The sequence below is a fragment of the Choloepus didactylus genome, chromosome 22 (genome assembly GCF_015220235.1).
Source record: "Choloepus didactylus isolate mChoDid1 chromosome 22, mChoDid1.pri, whole genome shotgun sequence".
Lineage (NCBI taxonomy): Eukaryota > Metazoa > Chordata > Mammalia > Pilosa > Megalonychidae > Choloepus > Choloepus didactylus.
In genome coordinates, this window is record NC_051328.1 from 22903070 (window position 1) to 22924799 (window position 21730).

The following is a 21730-nucleotide window of genomic DNA, read 5'->3' on the forward strand; positions in this document are numbered from 1 at the left end:
AGGATGTTTGGAGAACACCATTTTGAAACCAGAACCCAGGAGCACAGGACCAGCAGACGCCAGCCACGTGCCTTCCCAGCTGACAGAGGTGTTCCAGATGCCATCAGCCGTTCTTCGGTATCTCTGTTGATGACTTAGTTTGGACACTTTTATGGCCTTAGGACTGTAAATTTGTAACCAGATAAACCCCCTTTATAAAAGCCAATCCTTTTCTGGTATTTTGCATAACGGCCACATTAGTGGACTGGAACATCCCGTGTTCATAAATTGGGAGACTTAGTATTGTTAAGATGGGAAAACTCCCCAAACTGATCTAGAGATTCATTGCAGTTCTTACCAAAACTGCCATAGTGTTTTTTTTTTTCCAGAAATAGAAAACCCATCCTAAAATTCATATGGAGTTTCAAGGGACCCAGAATGGCCAAAACAATCTTGAAAAAGAACAAATTTGGAGGACTCATACATCCTGATTTCAAAATTTACTATAATGCTATGGCAATGAAAACAGTGTGGTATTGGCCTAAAGACAGACACATAGACTTATGGAATAGAGTAGAAAGCCCAGAAATAAACCCTCACATCTATGGTCATTTGATTTTCAACAAGAGTGCCAAGACCATTCCGTGAGGAAAGGACAGTCTTTCAACAAATGGTGCTGGGACAACTGGAAATCCACATGCAAAAGAGTGAAGTTGGACTGTTTTCTTACACCACATATAAAAATTATCTCAAAATGCATAAAAGACCTAAATTTAAGAGCTAAAACTATAAATTTCTCAGAAGAAAATATAGGGGCAAATCTGTACGATCTTGGAAACAGCAATGTTTTCTAAAATACAATACAAAATCCACAGGGAACAAAATAAAAAATAGGTATATTGAACTTCATCAAAATTAAAATTTTTTGTGCATCAAAGTTCACTATCAGGAGAGTGAAAACACAACTCACAGAAAGGAAGAAAATATTTGCAAATCATATATCTGATAAGGGTTTAAAATCTAGAATATATAAAGAACTCTTACAACTCAATGACAAAAAGACAAACCACCCAATTAAAAAATGGGTCAAGGATTTGAATAGACCTTTCTCCAAAGGAGAGATTCAAATGTTCAATAAGTATATGAAAAGATACTCAACATCATTATCCATTAAAAATGCAAATTAAAACCACAATGAAATACCCCTTCACCCCACTAGGATAGTTATTATTTTAAAAAGTGAAAATAACAAACTTAAAGAAAGTGTGAAGAAATTGGAACCCTCATGCATTACTGCTGGGAATGTAAAATGGTGCAGCCACTGTGGAAAACAGTTTGGCAGTTCCTCGGAAAGTTGAAAATAGAATCTCCAAATGATCTGCAACCTCACTTCTTGGTATATACCCAAAAGAATTGAAAGCAGGGACTCAAACAGATATTTGTACACCAATGTTATAGCAGTATTATTCATAATAGCCAAAAGCTGGAAGCAACCCAAGTGTCCATCAGCAGAGGAATGGATAAGCAAAATGTGATATGTATAAACAATGGAATATTATTCAGCTATAGAAAGGAATGAAGTTCTGATGAATGCTACAACATGGATGAATCCTGAGAAATTATGCTAAATGAAATATACCAGACACAAAACAACAAATATATATGATTCATAAAAATAGAAAGTGGAATAGAGTTAACTAGGGCTGGAGGCAGAGGACATGAGGAATTATTACTTAATGGGCACAGAATTTCTGTTTGGGATGATGATAAAGTTCTGGAAATAGTAGTGATAGTTACACAACATTGTGAATGTAATTAATGTCACTGAATTATACATCTAAAAATGGTTAACATTTTAAGTTTTAAGTTATATATATTTTACTACAATTTTTAAAACCCTCAATAATAAAACAATGAGATTTAGAAATGGGAAAAATATTTAAAGAGACTACCCCTCAAAAAGTATATGTATATGAAATGCAAATGAAAACCACAATGAGATACCACTACACACTTACTGGAATGGCAAAAATTTAAAAGCTGATGATACACAGTGTTGGTGAGGATGTGGAGCTATCGGAGCTGTCATCCATTGCTGTTGGGAATGCCAAAATGGTAGCCACTTTGGAAAACAGTTTGGCAGGCTCTTAAGCAGTTAAACATTCATTTACCATAGATTCCAGCAATCCTACACCCAGGTATTTACCCAAGAGAAATGAAAGCAGATGTCCACACAAAGGCTTGTAATTTGTCATAACAGCTTTGTTCATAATAGCCCCAAACTGGAAACAACCCAAACATCTATCAACTGGTAAAGAGGTAAATAAGCTGTGGTACATCCCTACAGTGGAATACTGCTCAGCAGCCCTGCAACAGAATGTAGGAACACAGAAAAGCACCAGAACAGAAGCCAAAACCCTAACAGGCTGAGGACACACCGACTGGAGGCAGTGATTGGCCCTGGAGGTCCCCAGGAAGGCTGGGTATATCAGATGAAGGCATCTGCTATCGAAAACATCAGGGAGGGGGTTGAAAACAGGGTTATTTGAAAACCTAAGGAGCAGGTGTTCTCCAGATCCCAACCCTGTTGTCAGCAGTTACTGGCATTGCCCACTCCAAGGCAAAGGTGGCAGTTTCTGGAAAAACCTGACCCAACTGCTCCAGACTTGGGCTAGTGAGCCCAGAAAAGGACAAGCTGCAGGGTGGGGAGGGAAAACAGGCAGCTTAGTGAGCTGTGCCTCCTGACCGGAAAGACTCCCTCGCCTGCTGCCCTCCCGCTACGGAACACCAGGAGCCCCTTTTATTTACGCCCCAGGTGTGAGACTGTGGACAGGCCCGGGGAAACCCAACTGCCTCCGAGTAAACACCTGGAGATCCTGGCATCTGGGGGATTCCCAATGGGCAAATGGCTGTCCAGGTAATCGCTGTACACACATAGAGTTGGGAGAGGAGCGTGAAGACCCAGCTGGAGGGTCAAAGAAAACAAAGCAAAGAAAAAAATAAGGAATTCACTAATTCCGTGAAAAACAGGAAGTTATGCAGGAAAGGTAATATAATCCTAGAGCCCAACTTGCCACTTGCCATTTTATTGAGTGATATTTATACAAGCATAATAATCAGAATATTTTATTATTCATATTATTCATATTATTATTAATGTCTTTAACTAAATCATTCTCATATTTTGGAGAAGAGGGGAGTATGAGAGCTAAAAAGTCCTCATCTTCTGAAATAGAAAGCCGGTAGATATTATCTAAAATTGATGACTACAGATCTGGCAGATTGAGTGGTTGGTTATTATTTATTTATTTAAGTACCAACAGTTGCTAGGAGACTGGGGGGGGCAGTGAGGAGAAGGGTGGGGCAGGGGACTGTCCACACCATCTGACAGCTCAATTATTATTGCAAAGTAAATGTCTAAGTAACCATCACCCAGGCCAAAGTAGAGACATTGCTGAGAAGCTCCCTTCACGTCCCCTCTAATCGCTGCCCTCTTCCTCCCAACCAAAGGCAGGCACTTTTATGATAATATCCTGACTTTTATGATAATCACTTCCTTGCTTTCCTGTATAGATTTATGACCTGAACATGCAACCCTGAGCATTGCTTAGCCGCTTCTGTTATTTTTTACCAACTTTTTTCCTGAAGAATAATGTACATACCCAAAAGTTAACATACTGTTAAGTGCCGAGCATGCTAAATGTTCACAAAGTGAGCACACCCATGTAAGTAGCACCCAACTCATGAAAAAGCCCTTTATCAGCACCCAGACACCATCCTCAGGCCCTTGTCTAGCTCCTATCTCCCCCAAATCTTTAACAGTACAGGAAAGTTTTTCCTGCCCTCATAGTTTATATAAATGGAATAATACAATATACTATCTTGTGTCTGGCTTCTTTCGCTCAATGGTATTTTGTGAGATTCATCTAAGTTGTAAGTAACTGGAGTTTGTTCTTTTTCAAGATTGTATACTATTCTGTTCAGTTAATAAACCACAATTCACTTCTCTACTCTGCTGTTGTGCTGTTTCCAGTTTGTAATTAAAAATGATGCTTCCCTGAACATATTTCCTGTCTTTTGGTACACATGTGCAGTTATTTCTGCTGGGTCTATAATAGCCTCGCAGATTTCTGGTGGAGAAATTCTATAATAAATCCCTTATTTTATATCATTTATAGTGGTTCTGCTTATCTAATAAAATAGTTATTATAAAACTCTTAAAAAAGAAATGATGGGAGGCATTTGTACCTCTACCAGATATGAAACTTATTTTGAAGTTGACATAATTAAGACAGTGTGACACTGATACAAGGAAAAACACATAGTGCAAATAAATGGAACAGAATTTGGAAACAGATCCATGTATATATGGACATTGATCTGTAACATAGGTGGCACTGCAGTCTCTGTTTCTCCCAATTTTAAGTTCCCATGGAAGGAACTTTGATCTGCTCGGGGCCACCCCTGTGGCTCAGGAGAGGAAAGTGGCCAAAGGAGGGAGGTCTGTAGTGAGCCAAGCAACTTACTTTTTTTTCAGGTTTAATGACTTGGTGGGTCCCCTACCCCCAATTAAAAATCATATAAAAAAAAAAAATAAGGCCTTCTCCGAAAAATCTAAAATCCCTACAAACTTTCTCTCCTGCTATTTCCAAATGCTATGTTTATTCTACAAATCATATCAACTTCTTCCTTTTTTTTGTTATCAATTTCTCAAAAACATAAATTTAAACTTTTCTGAGGGGGACGAGGAATGCACCCACCCACTGTCCCACTCCATGGCAGGACTGCCACTGAACTGCATTCCTCTGTGTGCCTGTGGGCTCTTCTGTGGACTGTGTTGCAGAGACCACGTCTCTTTTAGCACAAGAATTTGGTAAGATGCCTCTGCCTTTCCGGAGAGACTCAGAGCTGGAGGCAAATGGGAACCTTGAGCAGTTGGGGCTAACCTGCAAGACTCTTCAACAACCAAGAGCATGGGAGCTGTGCCCACTGGATCCCACTCTCACAATGAAAAATGAAGGACACGCACACCTGGCTCTGTGCCTAAGATGTTTATTCTCAGCCTGTGCTCATGCCTGGACAACTAAGAAGGGCACTTTGTGGGGGAGTCTACTGCTGCCACAGTGACATCTCAGGGCCTGGCCAGGTCACCAGAGCCAAAAGATGAGGACTGAGAAAGTGGCAGTAGCAACTAAGCTTGGGCTGAGGTGTAGGGGGGCTTTTGAGGGTTTCTGAAGGACCTGACTGGTTGGCCACTTGTTCATGTCCAGGTGGGAAGCCAGGTGTTCACGCTGACGCTGAGGCAGGAGGTGGGGGTGACAGGAACTGCCCGGCTGCCTGTTTGGAAACTCATCCTCCACAGGACTCTGCCTACTGTTTTTCTCTCTCACCTGGGGGCAGGAATCAGCAGTCAGTGGCTCCCATTATCCCCTCCTCACCTATTCAGACCACTGCACCATCCTTTCGACCAGTCCAGCGCACCTGCTCCACTTGTCTGAAGACGCGCAGCAGATTTCCACGAAGGACACCCTGAAGCTCTTCCTCAGTCCAGCCACGACTCATCAATTCCTCTATCAGTACTGGGTATGTGGACACATCCTCCAGCCCCTGAGGGAAGCTGTGTGGCCACCCATTGGTCAGCTGTGGGATCTCAGTCCTGACTCTGGCCTAGGTCCTGCTGTCCCACCTGTCCCAGTCATATATAGGAAACTCCCTGAGGGCTGGGCTTCTGCAGCCTCTGCTGGCTGAGCCGATGTCTGGCCCCCAACAGATCTGTTGGGGTGGGAGTGGGAGCACATGCCAGGCAGATGAGCACTGTCTGGGGCAGGGGAGCGAGTGTGATGACTGGGACAGAGGACAGACAGAAAGAACCCAGCAGACAGGCCCTTGGAGTGGGGAGGTGTCAGGTGGGCTAGAAGACCAGAGCCTGGGCATGGGGGACCACAGGGTGGGGCCCTGAGACTAAAAGCCTCCCTGCTATACCCCTGCTTGAGACAAACCCCAGGCAAGTACTCACCGGCCAGACCCGTCATAATTTCCACCAATCCCCATGAACTCAGATCCAATGACTGCCCTGATGTGGTCGAAGTGATCTGGGGGAGCGGGGATTAGTGGTGGGAGCACCAGGCTGCAGTTAGACCCTGGGACCTCTGCTGCCCACAGCACTCCAAGCCATGACAGCTACCTCTACAAAGCTCACGGCCAGTCATGAGCTCTGAAGTGGCAAAAGGCTGGACCACGGACCTGCAGTGGATCTCAGAGCCGCCCCTTCGGACCTTTTCTTTTCCAGAGCCACCCTGCCTCTGGGTTCCTTAAGAGCTCAATGGAGCCCTGCCTGTCATGCCCAGAGAATGTAGGGATGACAGAAGTTCAAGGATTAGGAGCAAAAACGAGATCTACAGGCAGAGAGGCCTGAGGGGTTGCCAGTCCATCAGCCCGAGGCAGAGACAAGGGATGCAGACTGCTAACACCAGGGCGGTGTGTTCAACTGCCTCCCCCACACCCATTAGCATCAACTCTGCAGCCTGAAACCTGGGTGGCACGAAAGAGCTGTCTGCTGTCCCTGAGTTGTTGGGAGGTCCGCGATTGCCCGACAGGTGTGCCAGACTGCTGGAGTTGTCCTGATAGTCCCCACAGCCACAGCCCAAGCCAGAGCTACCTAAGGAGCTGGGGTGGGGCTCACCTGCCACAGTGGACACGTTAGCAAACAGGTTGCACTGCAGTACCCCCATGGACAGCGTCACCATCACAATGCCACCATTCTTCTTCTAAAGGCATAAGACAAATGGACACTCAGCTCAGCCCTTCTGGCCTGACTGCCCACCCTTCTGCACCCTGGGGATCCTAGTAGGACAGTGCTCAGTCCTGGATTCAGGGGTTTGAAGAGGCTTCACCCTCTAGGTTTGTGGGGTATCTGGGTAGAGCTGATTTGACCCTGAGTTCAGAGATGGCATAGGGTTAACTAGCCTTGGGTTCAAGGGTGTGTAAGGCCTGGGCTGATAGTTTTGTGTAGTGTCAAGAATTATTGCATAAAGCACACTTAGCCCTGGGTTTGAGGGCTCACCAGAAGCTGCAGGATGTCATCAGGTACATTCAGTGAGTTGTTGCACACGGCCCTGGCAGCTGAGTGGGAGAAAATCACAGGAGCCTGCGACACCTCCAGGGTCCGCTGAGCCAAGGTGTCCGAAGCATAGGACAAGTCCACCATCATGCCCAGGCGGTTCATTTCTGCCACCACCTTCTGTAGGGACAGGTTTGGTGGTGGGGGTGGGTACCATGGCACACATGTGTATGATCACATGTCTGTAGGGAACGGGCAGGGCGGGATATAGAACAGGAGTCCTCACCTCACCAAAGCTTGTCAACCCGCTGAAGTTGGTGTAGAAGTGGTGTCTAAACTTGGTGGAACTCTCTGCCCTGCAGGATAGCCAGAGGAAGGCAATCTAGCTGGCCACACGTTGGCCACCAGAGCCTGATGGCCATCAGTCCCTCTGTCTGTCCATCTGTCCAACCTCCAGAACAGGAACGGGAGCCCTGGGTCCGGCTGCTTTCCGGGAGTGTGAGGGATCTCCTCTCTGGCCCCTCTATCTTCCACTCTCTGGTCAGGTTCACCCCAAGGATTGGGCAGTGTCCCCACTATACTGTCTACCATTTTGCTCTGGCCAGCACTACACTCACCAGGGCGTGCTGCAGGTGTCGGTGAGCGTCAGGTAGCGCACTCCCAGCAGGTAGAAACTGCGGAGCACAGAGAGGCTGCTGTCCAGTGAGTGACCACCATTCACGCCAATGAGGCAGGCCAGCTTCTGAGAGCTATTCAGACCTGGAAGAAAGAGAGTAGTCAAGGGTCTGGGCCTGTGGCCAGAGCCCCCCCCAGACCGAGCCCCTGACCATCCCCCAACCTGCCAGCCCACCTTCGGCTGAGGTCACAAGCTCCAGCTCGGAGTAGGAGGCACACATGCGGTGGATCAAATCAATCTGCTCCAGTGTGAGGTGCACGGCGTCCCAGTCTTGGGTATGGCACGGGGCGTGGGCAGACCAGAACTGGGGGTAGGCACAGGGGTTCAGACTGAGGCTAGGGTGGTCTCCAACCCCTCTGGGCCTGAAGCACCAGCCTTAGCCCCTATGGCACCCATTGGGCCAGAAGCCCCAAGTGAGGCCCTGCATGACCCCATGGAACCATGATACCTGTTAAGCTTGCTCCCAGCAGCCAAACTGTGGACTCGTAGCACATTGTGGCCTGCTGCGTATTCCTTTACTGTCTGAATGCTCCAAGGCCAACCCAACCTCTCCTTTGCAGTTCCAGGAGCCCCCACACTCACCAGGATATTTCCTGTCATTCTCTGGGTGTCCCCACAGGAGCTGGGTACACATGTGGCTAGCCTGTCTTGCTCTTCAGGACCCCCACCCCAACCCCCAGCAGCCACATAATGGCACACTGCGTGTCTCTGTGAAACCTAGTCATCCAGGGGCTGGACCATCAAGATTTCTGCGGCCCTAACATTCCCCAACAGCCATGCCATGGCCCTTTGAAGTGTCCCTATGATACCTGGGCACCCACGAGGCCATCTCTAAGTCTGTCCAGGCTGGTCTGGCCACGGTTAAAATTGTGCAGGTTAACATCCTGTAGCCTGTTCCGGAAAAGCTTTCTCAGGAGGAGGGGCAGGTTGTTGTGGCTGGAAGGATATCAAGGCATGGTTGGAGCAGGACACACAGCCTCTAGGTCAGGCAGGACATGCCACCAGGCCTGGGCCTGTCCTATCCTACTTCACCCTGTTACACAATATGACAATATGGTGGGACTTGGAGGGTGGATTCCACCAGGTCGAGCGTGTGTGTGTGTGTGTGTGTGTGTGTGTGTGTGTGTGTGTGTGTGGAGGGTGGATTCCACCAGGTCGAGCGTGTGTGTGTGTGTGTGTGTGTGTGTGTGTGTGTGTGTGTGTGTGTTGGAACAGACTCACAGGTGATGAGGAAGAAAGGGCACCCAGGGGCGGTGTGAGGGAGCCTCCTCACTAGCCCTAAACTCTCTGGGCCCACTCCCCTGCGCCGGGGTACTCTCAGTCCGAACCCGCACCCTCGCGGCACCTACGCACCCGTCCACCAGTGGGAAGTCCCGCATCAGGGCCCGCGCGCGCTCCCGCAGACCCGGGACGCTGGGGACGCTGGGCAGGCGCGGTGTGGTCGGGGCGCTGGGGGACCCAGGCATAGTCTGGGCGTGGGTTACTGGCACGAGTGGCTTTGGCAGCGGCAGCGACAGCAGAAGCAGCAGGCTCAGCAGATGCGGCAGAGTCCTCCGGCCGAGCGCGCGGGCACCCTCGAAGCCCGCGGGCCACATGCTGCTCCGGGTGGGGCAAGCGGGCGGGGGGCAGTCGCGGGAGTCTGGGAGGGCCCGGCGAGGGTCAGAGGGCGACGACGGGGACTCGACTCTCGACTCCGGCGACCCAGCGGCGCGGCTTCGCAGGAGGGGTCTGGAATCACGAGATCCTGCGGCTAACACGCTACGAGCAGCGACGCTGCGCAGGGCGCCCCCCAGGGGGCGACACGGCCCCTCGCCCCCCAGCTCGGAGAGCGCCCCCGCGGGCCGGGCGGGCCGGGCTGCATGTGTCCCCTGGCCTGCAGGCTGGGAGAGGCCAGTGGGAGTTCTGGGAGGAGCCCCGGGGTCTTCCTAATCTCACTCTCCAGCAAGAGCCTGAGGGTTTCCTTACAGGGATGTGTCCCTATTACAGGTCAAATATGCAATGAATGTCTAAATCACGCCCTCCACCCCCGACTCAGAAATAGATCTGTATCTTTTGAGATAGAAAAAGATTCCCTATATATTGTTAAATGAAAAATGAAGGTTAAGAACATTATGTATGGAAGGAAACCATTTTATTTTAGCATCTAGTATTGCATTTTGTTTCTGTACATACCTTAATAAATGCACAAAAAAAGATCCTAGAGGAGTCTGCATACCAAATGTTGGTTAAAAGTGGTCATCTTGGCAGGGGGTTACCTGCTCCACAGTCACTTTATGTCTCACCTCTTTCTGTAGTATGGCATCCTGGCTAAGGGAAGTTGTGGGTGATCCTGGTGAGGGTAGGGTGGGGCGGAGGGGTTGGAGGCACCAGAGCAGTAGCTGAGTCTTCAGAGGAGATGGGGCCTGGCTTGGGCAAAGGGGTGTAGAGGGCATCCCAGGTTGGCTACTTGCCCAGCAAAGGCCTCGATTAGGCAGAACAGTTGTGGCTCCTCTAAGGCAGAGAGTAGGGGGAACAAGGTCAGGTTTGGGTTGTTGGTGCTAAGCATGAGTGGGGCTTGGTCTGACACATGACCTCACTTGAGGCAGAAATCTTGCTTCTAGACAGGGTGGTCTCCAGCCTGGTGGGAGGCCTATGCAGTCTAATTAATTGTTTTCTACTGAAAACCCTTGGTGTAGGGGGAGCTGTTTTCAGAACTGCATCTGAGTGGGTCTGGACCAGGTCCTGCCAGGCGAGGAGGGGCCTGCAACATAGACTGAAATCGAAGTTGGCCACTTCTGCATCTGTGGCTGCCTCCGCCCTCCCACCTGGGCCCTGAAAATGTGAGCCTCCCCTTGTGGGCTCTTGGAGAAAGGTCTTGGCGTCTGGGTGACCCCTGCCCCTCTTCGTTATCGCCTCCTCCTAGTGCCTTGGGTTAAGGATCAAGTCGGATCCAGCTGCCCCAGCTTTAGCTCTCTCAGAAAGGGGAGAGAAAGAGAGAGAGAGAGAGAGAGAGAAAGAGAAAGAGAAAGAGAGAAAGAGAAGGTTTATTCTGGTCTCTGAGAAGCCTGAATGGATTCTGCCATGGAGGTCTTCTTTTTATTTATTTATTTATTTTATTGTGAAGTTTAACATATATACATAACAGTGATAACTTTCAAAGTATGATTTCACAAGTTGTTAGACAGCAAATTTCAAAGAATGTCATGGATCACAGTTCCACAACTTCAGCCATTTCCATTATTGTAAAATATAACATACATACAGAAAGGTGTAAACTCTCAATGTACAGCTCAACAAGCAATCATATAGGTAATTTAAAAAATTGTATGGGGTACAGTTCCACAGTCTCAGTCCCTTTCCTATTATGCAATACAAGGTATATACAGAAAGGTGAAGACCTTCAAGGCACAAATCAATGAGCAGCTAAAGAGCAAATCCCAAAGGATGCTATAGGCTACAGTTCCACTATGTCATTTAGGAGGTCTTCTTTTAAGTGACAGTGAACAACATAAGGAATAATTTTGTTAATAATTTATCAAAAGTGCAGAAGCATTGCACATACAGCTGTTTTCTATATTAGTCTTAGACAAAGAGAGAGGGCATAATGTTTAAGACTAATTTAAAGGGCAAAATACAAAAAAGGCATCAGAGAGGTAACAAAATATTGAAGAATTACTTGGAGAGGATCCACGTGGGTGGAAGCCCAAAGAGATAAGCCCAGTCTTTAGCTGTCTCTTCCCTTAGGGGTGTTGTAGGGTTAAGGAGACAGGGATTAGTGACCAGGGTCATTGACAGACTCAGACAATTCTGTAGCAAATAAGCACATGTGCACACAAATTAGAAACCTTTGTTTGTCAAAGAACAAAGTCAAGAAAGTGAAAAGATAACTGACAGGGTTGGAGGAAATAATTGCAAATCATATATCTGATAAGGGTTTAATATACAAATGGAATATTATTTAGCTATAAGAGAATGAAGTTCTGATGCATGTTATAAAATGGATGAATCTTGAAGACATCATAAGGAGTGAAATAAGCCAGGCACAAAAAAGACAAATGTTTATGTCTCACTTATACGGAATACCTAGAAGAAGCAAATTTCATAGAGACAGGCAGTAGATTATAGGTTACCAGGAGTCTGGGGTGTGGAGAAGGGTAAGAGGGAGTTATTTCTTAATGGGTGAAGAGTTTCTGTATGAGGTGATGAAAAAGTAGGGGTAATGGACATTGGTGATAGTAGCACAATATCGTGAATGTAATTAACACTACTGAACTGTGCACTTGAAAGTGGTTAAAATGGGAAATTTTGAGTTGTATATATGTTACTACAAGAAGCTTTTTTAAAAGTTTAAAAAAAAGATTATCTTGGAAATTTAATTCAAGACAACAAATAAAGTTATAGAGTGTAGGGCACACTTCATATTAAACAAACTATTTCAGATGAAGTTTCTATGGGACTTAAAATTTCAGAATATTTAGGAATCAATTCATTAGCTGCTTTTGATAAGTCAGATGTATTCATAGAATATAACTTCTCAATTAAAAACTCCAAATCTGAAGACACTCTCCAGATTTTTAAACTTTTCATGCCTCCAATTCAACTGTGAACTCAGGACATCTATAATCTCCTTAATTTCTACTTGCTATGTGCTTTTCTCATAATTGATAGCCTCATTAGGTGATCTGTTCATTTCCAATTTCTTTACTTTTCCTTATATTTTATTTTCAAATTCAGGAAGCATTTTAATCTCTCTTGCTAAAGTTTTACATTCATCAAAAATACTTGCAAAGTTATTTTCTCTTGTTTGTTGTAAGCAAAGGGATAGGAATATATTAAGTGTGCACTTTTATATGTAGTCTTTTTTATTGTAAATATTTATTAACTTTTTCTACTTGGCTCAAAATATCTTCTCAGAATGATAAGTTATAAACAGTTAATGCCAAGATGTTTTCAATCTCAACATAATGTACTTATCATTTGATATATCTTTTAATATTTAATAAACATCTTTATTTTGTGTGTGTGTAATGCTTTGATTACATTTGATCTCGATGTCCATTGGGTATCTGTATGTCGCTTTAATGTAATTTTTAGAACAGACATAGGAATATCTTATCTTTCTGTTGAATTAATTTAAAAAGTATATATCCTTTGTACCATATTTGAATTTACAAAAGTAGTGTTTTTGCAGATTAAGACAAGGAGCTGAGAAAGTCACATTTAGTCATTTTATCTTCTTAATCTTCTCCAATCTGTGACAGTGTCTCAGTACTTCCTCGTTTTTCATAGCTTTTGTACTTGGTTTTGTCTGATGTTTTCTCATGATTGGATTGAGGTGATGAATTTGGGGGAAGAAGAACATAGAGGTAAAATGCCATGACTGGTGACGTTAAATTATCCTTGGTCATTTGGTTGAGGTGGTGCCTGCCAGATTTCTCCGCTGTCAAGTTACTATTTTTCTCTTCCATACTTGATTTGTTACTAGGCCCAGCTCACACTCAAGGAAAGGGAATTAAGCTCTACCTTCTGATGGTGACAAATTCTCTTAGCTTTTGTTTGTCTGAAAATGTACTTATTTTCCTTTCTTTTTTTTTTTTAATATAGGATTCCCATATACCACCCACAGTAGGGTGGTATATTTGTTACAATTGATGAAAGTACATTTTTATAATTGTACTATTAACCATAGTTCATGGTTTAACTTATGGGTCACTGTTTTTGTTGTGCAGTTACATGGATTTTAAAATTTTTATTTTATATATATATATATATATGCAACCTATATTTCCCCTTTTAATCACATTCAAATATTTACATACAGTATGTTTATTTACATTCACGATGTCCCTTCATTTTTGAAGAATATTTTCATGTGCACAGAATTCAACATTGGTAGTTACTTTCATTCATCAGGTTAAAGATATCATCCCACTGTCTGTAGGTTTCCATTATTTCTTTTGAAAATCCAGCTGTCAATTTTATTGTTCCTTCTTAAAATGTGATTTTTAAAAAGAATTTGCTTTTAAGAGAATCTCTTCATCTTTGTTTTTTTGCACTTTCACTTTGGAGTGCAAATTTTGGAGTTATGATGAACAGTGCTAGTATAAATATTATTTGGGGAACCGTATATATGTATTTCTGTTGGATATAGACCTGGGTTGAAATTGTTGAGTCATAGGATATGCATAGACTATTTGTATTAACTATATTTTTATTAGCCATGACCTATTATTATTATTAGCAGTCATGATTACCTCTTCTTATTAAGAGTATTACCTCTTAATATTAGCAATTGTTATTGCAGTTGCTATTAGCCACCTTTAATGGCCTGAAGGTAAGATGGGGTGGCTGCCTAAGTAGCCATCTGGAGTAGCTTATGGAAGTAGCCTGGAAGTAGCCTAAGCAGCTTCTGGAAGAAGAAATCCCTGAGGGGGCAGGTGAGTGGGTGGACCCATATCAGGGCAGCCCAGCTACTGGAGGGCCCATTGCCCATTATGTGGCCTGGCAATCTGGACTCTGTCCAAAGAGCAATAAAAGCCTTCCAAGATCCAGGCAGGTTCCTTTGTTGGGAATCCAAACCAGAAGGCCCCAAAAAATCCGCAGTTGGTGGTCAGTGGGTCAGGAAGTGGACTGAGATAAGCTACTCGTGGGGAACACAGAATAGGGCCCACCCTCTCACAGCCAGACCCACCCATTCAGCACCCAGTGCTGAGCACAACCACCTCGATCTCCCCTGGCCACTACCAACAGGCCTTCCTTGGGCAACTGGTGGCTGGACAGCAGGGTCCCCTGTGCCCACCAGACCCCACCACATCTGGCAGGACTGAGCGGGTCACCAGAGCCACAAAATAAGGACTGGGAGGGCAGCAACAACCGCGAGGCCTGGGGCCACTTGGGGAGAGGATTTTGAGAGTGATGACTTAGGTGACATCTTGGGTGTCCAATGTGTTGGAGCCTTGGTTAATTTCTGGTCTGGAACCAAATACTTTCTCTGATGCAGACGTGCCAGGACAGAGCGGCAAGAGCTGCCCAGCTGCTCATCTGGGAATTCATCTTCCAAGGGGCTTTGCCACTTGTTTTCCTCCCGTACCTGGAGGTGGCAGTTGGTGGTTAGCAGCTCTCACAGCAACCCCCGAAACCTGCTCAGACACCTGAGCTGCTCCTTTGCCACGCTCAGCATACCTGTTCTACTTGTCTGAAGACCCGCAGCAGGTTTCCACGAAGGACACCCCGAAGTTCCTCCTCACTCCAGCCACGACGCAGCAATTCCTCTAGAAGCACTGGATATGTGGACACATCCTCCAGCCCCTGAGGGAAGCTGTGTGGCCACCAGGCTTGGGTCCTGACCCAGGCCCCACTGAACCCCAGCCCTGATAAGGGCATGGAGGCTTGGAGAGCATAAGGGATTCATCCCTGCTCTTCATTCTTTAGAGTGAGGCCTCAAAACTGCCTTGAATACTTGTCAAAACTCATTGAATTGTACTATCAAGTTCTTTGCCTTTCACTGAATGCAAATTTTTCTTCCATTAAAAATACGAACAGTTGTTAAAAACCAGGATGACTCCCTACATCAGCAGACCCAGGTGCAGGCAGGGAGGGTCGTCAGCCCACAAGAGACCTTGCAAACCATCTGCTGTGAATGGTGGGTCTGCTGGGGCTGGGGCTGGGTGAGCTCTGGTGGCAGTGGGGGCCCAGGGCTTAGCCAAATATGATGACCTGGAGTGGGGCTCAGGGCCACAGGAGGGACAGGGAGAGCCCAGGAAACAGACCTGGGGAACAGGGCAATGCAGGTGGGCCAGCGGACCCAAGGTTGTGGTCAAAGCCTAAACGTAGTGAGGACCATAGTGTGGGGGTCCCACTGCCACTCACCCAGCCCCAGACAAGCCACTGGGTAGCACTCACCGGCCAGCTCCATCATAATCTCCGCCAATACCAATGAACTCGGATCCAATAACTGCCCTGATGTGGTCGAAGTGATCTGGGGGATGGAGAATCAGCAGTGTGGCGCTTCCAGGCAGAGGTGGGGGTGGGGGCTGGACTCTGCTGATCCCCCTTCTTGCAGCCTGTAGGCCATGGAGGCCAATTCCTCCAGGGCTTGGCACCCACTGGGGCAATTTGAGGGCCCAGCAGTCTGACCTGAACAGATCCCAGCTGGCTCTAGAATGGACTTCAGAGTTGGAATGGACCCCAAAGCCCCACTGTGGGCCAGGTCCCATCCAGACTTCACCCTGCCTGCTAGCTCCTTGAGAACTTGGTAGGTGTTCCTTTCCAGAGGCATGGAGAGTGAGAGAGGGATAAAGAGTAGAACTGACAAAGACCCCAAAAACCTGAGGGGCTATCTGGTCTCTTGGCCAGAGGCAGGGGCAGGGCACTTTGGGATCCCCTGCTGAGGAGCAGATGGTCAGCACCTGGTCTCTGTGCCTGCTGTCTCCCTTACACCCCTCAGTATTGCAGTGTTGACTCTGTGGTCTCAGTTCCCCCTGGTGACAAGGTACCGTGTGTTGTCTGTCACTGGAGTTTTGGGAGCTGTGCCTACAGCTCATTAGGGGGTGTCAAACAGCTGGGGCTATCCTGAGGTCCCCCCAAGACTTCATATCCAAATCAGAGCCCTTCAGAGAGCCCAGGATGGGGCTCACCTGCCACAGTGGACACATTGGCCAATTGGTTGCACTGTAGCACCCCCATCGACAAGGACACCATCAAGACACCACCATTCTTCTTCTGCAGGGATGGACAAATGGACACTCAGCTTGGCCCCTCCACCCAACTGCCTGCCTGCTCACCCCCTGGGCCCGTGAGGAGGGTGTTCAGCTCTGGCTTCGAAGGTCAGAAGAGACTTCACCTTTCTGGGTTTATGTGAATGGAGGAGTCTCAGCCCTGGTTTGGGTGGAGGTATCTTGGCCCTGGGTTTGAGGAGTACAGGAGTACTGACCACCTAGACGTCTGGGTTCAAGAGTTCACAGGCTGTGGACTGTGGGTTTGCAAGGCAGGTGATGTTCAGCCTGGAGTCCGATGAAGATGAGGGGCCAGAGGCTCAGATTCAAGAGCTCTTGGTTTGAATCTATTGCTTTAGTTTCGAGGGCCAGGGCAATCTCACCAGGAGCTGCAGGATGTCATCAGGAACATTCCGAGGGTTCCTGCACACACCCCGGGCAGCTGAGTGGGAAAAGATCACTGACGCCCGTGACACTGCCAGGGCCCGCTGCGCCACAGCATCCGAGACATGGGACAAGTCCACCATCATGCCCAGGCGGTTCATTTCTGCCACCACCTTCTGCAGGGACAGGTTGGGGGGAGGGCATTAGGGGTATATGTGTGTGCACATATCTGTAGGGAACAGGTGGGGCACGTGCACTCGTGTGGAGTGGGGTATGGAACCAGGGCTCACCTCCCCGAAGCTGGTCAGCCCGCTGACATTGTTGTAGAAAGGGTGGATGCCCTTAGCTGAGCTCTCTGCCCTGCAGGATGGCCAGGAGGCAGTCTGACTGGCCACAAGAACCTAGAGATCCTGCCAAAATCTCTATCCCCGCAACCCCCTGGAGCAGAAGCAGGCACACAAGCTGAGCTGTGACTGACAATCAGAGGGTCCTGCCAGGATCCCTTCTTCCTCTGCCAATCCCAGCTCCCCTCCCCACTCCAGGGTCAGTGCTGGATCGCAGGGAGGATGCTTGGTCTGGGCCCACAGCATGACCTCAGGCCGGTCCCTGTCTTGGTGGGCCCACACCATCTGCACCAGGCTCACCAGGGTGTGTTGCAGGTGTGGGTAAGCGTCAGGTAGCGCACTCCCAGCACATAGAAGGTGCGCAAGACGGAGAGACTACTGTCCAGTGAGTGGCCGCCCTCCACACCAATGAGGCAGGCCAGCTTCCGGGTGTTGTTCGGAGCTGGGGGCAGGTAGGCCAGGTGATCACTCTCAGGGGCTGGAGCAGCTCAGTCAAGTCCCTAACCCCCCATAGCCCCCACAAGCCCGCCTACCTTTAACGGAGGTCACAAGCTCCAGCTCTGAGTAGGAGGCACACATGCGGTGGATGAGGTCAATCTGCTCCAGCGTGAGGCGCACGGCGTCCCGGCCCTGGGTCTGGCATGGGACGTAGGCCGACCAGAACTGGGGGAAGCCCAGGGACAGACTGTGGCAGGGCTGCCTTGGAGCGCCCTCGTCATAGTCTCCACTGCCTTCACAGCACTCAGTGGCCCGGAGGCTCGTTCCTGTGGTAACTTGATGCCCAGTGTGGTACATTGATGCCCACCATGCTGGCTCACTGTAGGTCCCCCTCCACGTGACTAACCTGTTATGGTCTCTGGGGTCCCTGCACTCCCCAACAACAGCCATGCCATGGCACCTGAGTGTCCCTGTAGTACCTGGGCTCCTACGAGGCCATCTCTAAGCCTGTCCAGGCTGGTCTGACCACGGCTGAAATTGCGCAGGTTGACGTCCTGCAGCCTGTTCTGGTAAAACTGCCTCAGGATCAGGGGCAGGTCGTTGTGGCTGGAGGGATGTCATAGCAGGGACAGGTCAGGGACAGGTGAGTCAGCCCCTTAGGCCTCCAGATCAGGCAGGACATGTCACTTAGACCTAGGCCAGCCTTGGTGGGGTCCCCATCCCACAGAGCCACACAGGCTATATGGAAGCACCCTAAGTTGGGGGTTCCCACCAAGGAGGGCTGACGGGAGGGTAAAGGGCACCCATGGATCATACAGGAGAGGGGCACCTAGGGGAGTGTGAGGGAGCCTTCTCACATGGGCTCAGGGCCCCTTCCCCTGCCCAAGAGTGTGACCAGCCCCCAGCAAACCCCTTGCTGCAACTACACACCCGTCCACCAGTGGGAAGTCCCGCATCAGGGCCCGCGCACGCTCCCACAGGCTGGGGACTCTGGGGGTGCTGTGGGGGCCCGGTGTGGTCCTGGTGCTGGGAGGGCTCGGCGTGATCTGCGCGCGCATTGCAGGCGTGGGCGGTGGCAGCAGGAGCAGCAGACCCACCAGACCCACCAGAGGCCGCCGGCCCAGCACGCGGGGACCCCTGAGGCTCGCCGGCCACATGCTCCTCAGGGTCAGGCAGGCAGGCAGGGAGCAGGAGGCGGGAGCCTGGGCTGGGCAGGTGAGGGTCAGAGGGCGACGATGGGGGTCAGATGACCCTCGATTCAGGGGACCCAGCAGCGCGGCCTCGCAAATTGGGGTCTGGAATGACAAGATCCTGCTACTAATGAGCAGGGAGCTCACGAGCTGCAGGGGGCCTCGTAGTGGGCTCCCTCAGCCTCTGCCCCTGGCGGGCCTCCCCTGGCTGCCTGGTCTCTAGACACCGAGGGGGTGGACCAAGGTTGCTCCTTCCCTCTGCTCCCCAGATTTGTTGTCCCAGTGAGTGGCCCTCTCTCCCGAGGCTTCTCAGGACCACATCACTCTGGTCTGTCCACAGCCAGCCCCGGGCACACTGAGGGCCACAGTATGTGTCTCTGAGCCCACAGGGCCCTGGGGCTGTGGGTCACGAGGGAAATGGGGGTGGGGGTGGGGGTGGCGCAGGTGGCGGAGACAGTCTGGAAATGAGGGATTATCCTTGTTGACTCTGGAGTCAAGAAGGGTCCTCTGACCCTTACCTCGGGACTGGGTGCCCAGACGTCTCTCTCCCCTACCTTACCCTCAGGCCAGTGTGTCCCAAGCCAAGAACTGGGAACTGTCAGGAGGCCTCCTGCATCTTCCCCAATCAGCCATAGGAAAGCCCCTCCTGGAGGAGAAGCTCCACCTTCCTAGGGTCTGAATGGAGGGACATTTAAAATAAGAACTGATCAAGCACCTGGAGAGGTTCAGGGACCATTTACTCAACAGAGCAGGAAGCCAGTCGGCTATTTGGGGGGAAGGAAATGAGGTCATTTCCAGGGCAGCAGAGTCCCCCAGCCCAGCACCTTCCTCCCAGAGCTGCTGGCTGACCTACTGGCCAGGATCTCTCCTACCTCAGTGTGGAAGCCCTGGCCGCCTCCAGATCGGCAGTGCGGGTCCTTGGGAAACGCCTGACACCAGTGTTCTGTGGGCTGCACCTGCCTTATCTCGTGGCTCCTGTGGCTCTTGTTCTTCCAGAAACCTCCAGGGCTGAGTTTCCTCCTGGCTGGGCCGGCCCCACTCCATTCCCAGTCTCAGACCCTCACCCTAGCTGCCTCTTCCAGGAACCCCGCTCCCCGCCCCTCTGTCACCCTAGACACGGAGGTTTCATCACCTGAGAGGCTCCAGGACCTGTACCCAAACTCCGTCATCCCCAGTGACCTTCTCCTGCTCCTGCCCCTCAGCCTCTCAAGGTTCTTCCCTGAACCTTGGCACCCCCCCAGAGCTGCATCACCTCTGGCTGCAGAACCGACCAGTGAGTCAGTGGTGGCCTAAGTTTGAGGACTGGAGACCCAAAAAGCCCCCCAACAAGGAAATGAGCAAAACTCTTCCAAAGGGACTGGGAGTCCCAGGGCACCTGGGAGAGGAAAGGTTCCCAGCTTCAATGTATCTAAGGGACCATGCATTTGAGGTTGCCCAGTGCCTGCTGGCAGGAGGAAGAGCCAACCAATGGCTCTGTGCTGGAGGTGGGTCTAATCCCTGCCTGAGGTGGCTGGAGGGTCCTTTAGGTAGACCCACTGCAAAGAATGAGTCCCCTAGGGCTCTGCCTCAGAGGACAGCAGGGTGTGTCTCTGCCCTGGATAGCCTGGGAGCCCTAACCCAGGTTCCCCACACCATCCACTGCTGGTCAGCAGGCCCCCACACCTACCCACACAAAGCCGAGTGCAGAGAGGCTCCAGAAGCTCCTGGATCTGCTGGCTTCCAAGTCAAGGATGTGGGTTTAGAGGATAAACAGCTTGTCTGTACTATTCCTGATTCCACCTCACCCCCCACCCCCCCGGAAGTGCAAGTGTAAAGAATGGGGAAGAGGTGGGCAGGAAGTACCAGCAAATAAATAGCAGCTGCCAACAGAGGGGTGGTGGGGAGAATTGGTTTCTGAGCTTTTTGCCAGCAGCCTCCAACCCAGGAGAGACAGGCTGAGCTGAGCCAGAGAAGATGAGCACTGTCTCTATAGATGATTGGCCAGGCAGCATGATTTTCCATACCATCCACCTTTGGTCCTCAAACAGACCAGCCCTGCTGGCTTCGTCCTTGTGGTGACCCTGTAAAGCCAATCATGAAAATGCAGACACACACACACCCTTACACACTCAGAGGCAAGTGCACACTCATGCCCAGGTAGGAAGCAGGTTTTAGCCGACAAGGTGGGCTATACCTTAACCTCACCTGAGGCCATCTCTGTGCCCTACCATCTGCAGGGAAAATAAGCACATATTAGTTCATCGTTGACCTTCAGTATAGGAGCCCCCAGTATCAGCAGCACAGACCTGGACAGAGGGACAATTTAGGGACAGAGGCTATGACACAAGTTACTGAGGTACTGGTGGCAAGCAGAAGCCAAAGCAGGGTAGAGGCAGGGAAGCTAGGGGCCCAGCTCCAGCACTGAACCTGAGCGCCACCAGATGACTGACTCTCCCTCCTCAACCCACTCCCCACCCAGGCCAAATCCAAATCTTGCTGGTTCAACCTCCAAACATCTCCCAGATGTCTCCTCTCCATTCCCACTGCCTTCTCCCCAGTAAAGGCCACCTTCTTTTCTCACCTCCTCCTGGTCTCCCTGCCTCCAGGCCATTCCCCATGGAGCAGTCATACCTCTCCCTCTTTTCAAAAATCTAGTGTCATCCCCCTGCCTAAAGTTCTTCCATGGGTTCCCATTGCTCTTAGGATAAACCAAATTGCTTTTTTTTACTTTGAAATCCTGGGGAGTCTGCTCCCACTGGTCTCTCCAGCCTCAGGAAATAGCACAGATCCCCTCACTTGCTCGATTCTGAGCATACCAGCCTTACTACTGCAGCCACAGGACCTTGGCACATGCCGTGCCTATGGAGCTATTGATGTAGGCAAGGACAGGAAATCCCGCCACTGGGGAGGGGTAGGTGAGCAAACAGACTTTCCTTGTAATTCCTATGAATTGTTTACATAAATCAAGATCTGCAGAGGAGGCAGTG

At 49.4% G+C, this 21730-nt stretch overlaps 2 protein-coding genes across 16 annotated transcripts; both read right to left on the reverse strand.

Annotated features, from left to right (window-relative positions):
• Nucleotides 1-5050: 5050 nt before the first annotated feature.
• Nucleotides 5051-9310, reverse strand: DPEP3 (dipeptidase 3). Of its 2 annotated transcripts, none has more exons than XM_037816125.1 (10): nt 9069-9310; nt 8525-8651; nt 7890-8019; nt 7657-7798; nt 7326-7395; nt 7043-7219; nt 6662-6743; nt 5996-6071; nt 5461-5596; nt 5051-5369 (listed from the first exon to the last, which is right to left on the reverse strand). In XM_037816125.1, exons 1-10 carry the CDS (start codon nt 9308-9310, stop codon nt 5127-5129), a joined length of 1425 nt encoding a protein of 474 aa, XP_037672053.1. In that variant the 3' UTR covers nt 5051-5126. The 2 variants fall into 2 exon arrangements, with proteins under 2 accessions (XP_037672053.1, XP_037672052.1); XM_037816124.1 differs by having other exon boundaries at nt 6662-6746.
• Nucleotides 9311-11034: 1724 nt separating this feature from the next.
• Nucleotides 11035-21205, reverse strand: LOC119518835 (dipeptidase 2-like). 14 transcript variants are annotated; one of them, XM_037816250.1, is made up of 12 exons: nt 19637-20555; nt 19324-19439; nt 18505-18781; nt 18054-18180; nt 17670-17799; nt 17437-17578; nt 17083-17152; nt 16792-16968; nt 16331-16415; nt 15597-15672; nt 14877-15036; nt 11035-14784 (listed from the first exon to the last, which is right to left on the reverse strand). In XM_037816250.1, exons 3-12 carry the CDS (start codon nt 18729-18731, stop codon nt 14527-14529), a joined length of 1452 nt encoding a protein of 483 aa, XP_037672178.1. In that variant the 5' UTR covers nt 18732-18781; nt 19324-19439; nt 19637-20555; the 3' UTR covers nt 11035-14526. The 14 variants fall into 14 exon arrangements, with proteins under 14 accessions (XP_037672178.1, XP_037672172.1, XP_037672175.1 ...); XM_037816244.1 differs by having other exon boundaries at nt 18505-18869; XM_037816247.1 differs by having other exon boundaries at nt 18505-18869; nt 20431-20543.
• Nucleotides 21206-21730: the final 525 nt, after the last annotated feature.

What these genes read in the sequence shown, in the direction of transcription:
- DPEP3 (XM_037816124.1), bottom strand. Translation starts at nt 9,310, where the DNA reads ATGTGGCCCGCGGGCTTCGAGGGTGCCCGCGCGCTCGGCCGGAGGACT. An exon ending in ATGGCCTCGTGGGTGCCCAG is followed by an intron (nt 8,020 to 8,524) that starts GTATCATAGGGA and finishes GCCTACCCCCAG; the next exon opens with TTCTGGTCTGCCCACGCCCC. An exon ending in TAACGTGTCCACTGTGGCAG is followed by an intron (nt 6,072 to 6,661) that starts GTGAGCCCCACC and finishes CCGCTCCCCCAG; the next exon opens with ATCACTTCGACCACATCAGG.
- LOC119518835 (XM_037816238.1), bottom strand. Translation starts at nt 19,808, where the DNA reads ATGGAGTGGGGCCGGCCCAGCCAGGAGGAAACTCAGCCCTGGAGGTTT. An exon ending in ATGACATCCTGCAGCTCCTG is followed by an intron (nt 16,416 to 16,791) that starts GTGAGATTGCCC and finishes CCATCCCTGCAG; the next exon opens with AAGAAGAATGGTGGTGTCTT. An exon ending in TCTTCAGACAAGTAGAACAG is followed by an intron (nt 14,785 to 14,876) that starts GTATGCTGAGCG and finishes TGCCACCTCCAG; the next exon opens with GTACGGGAGGAAAACAAGTG.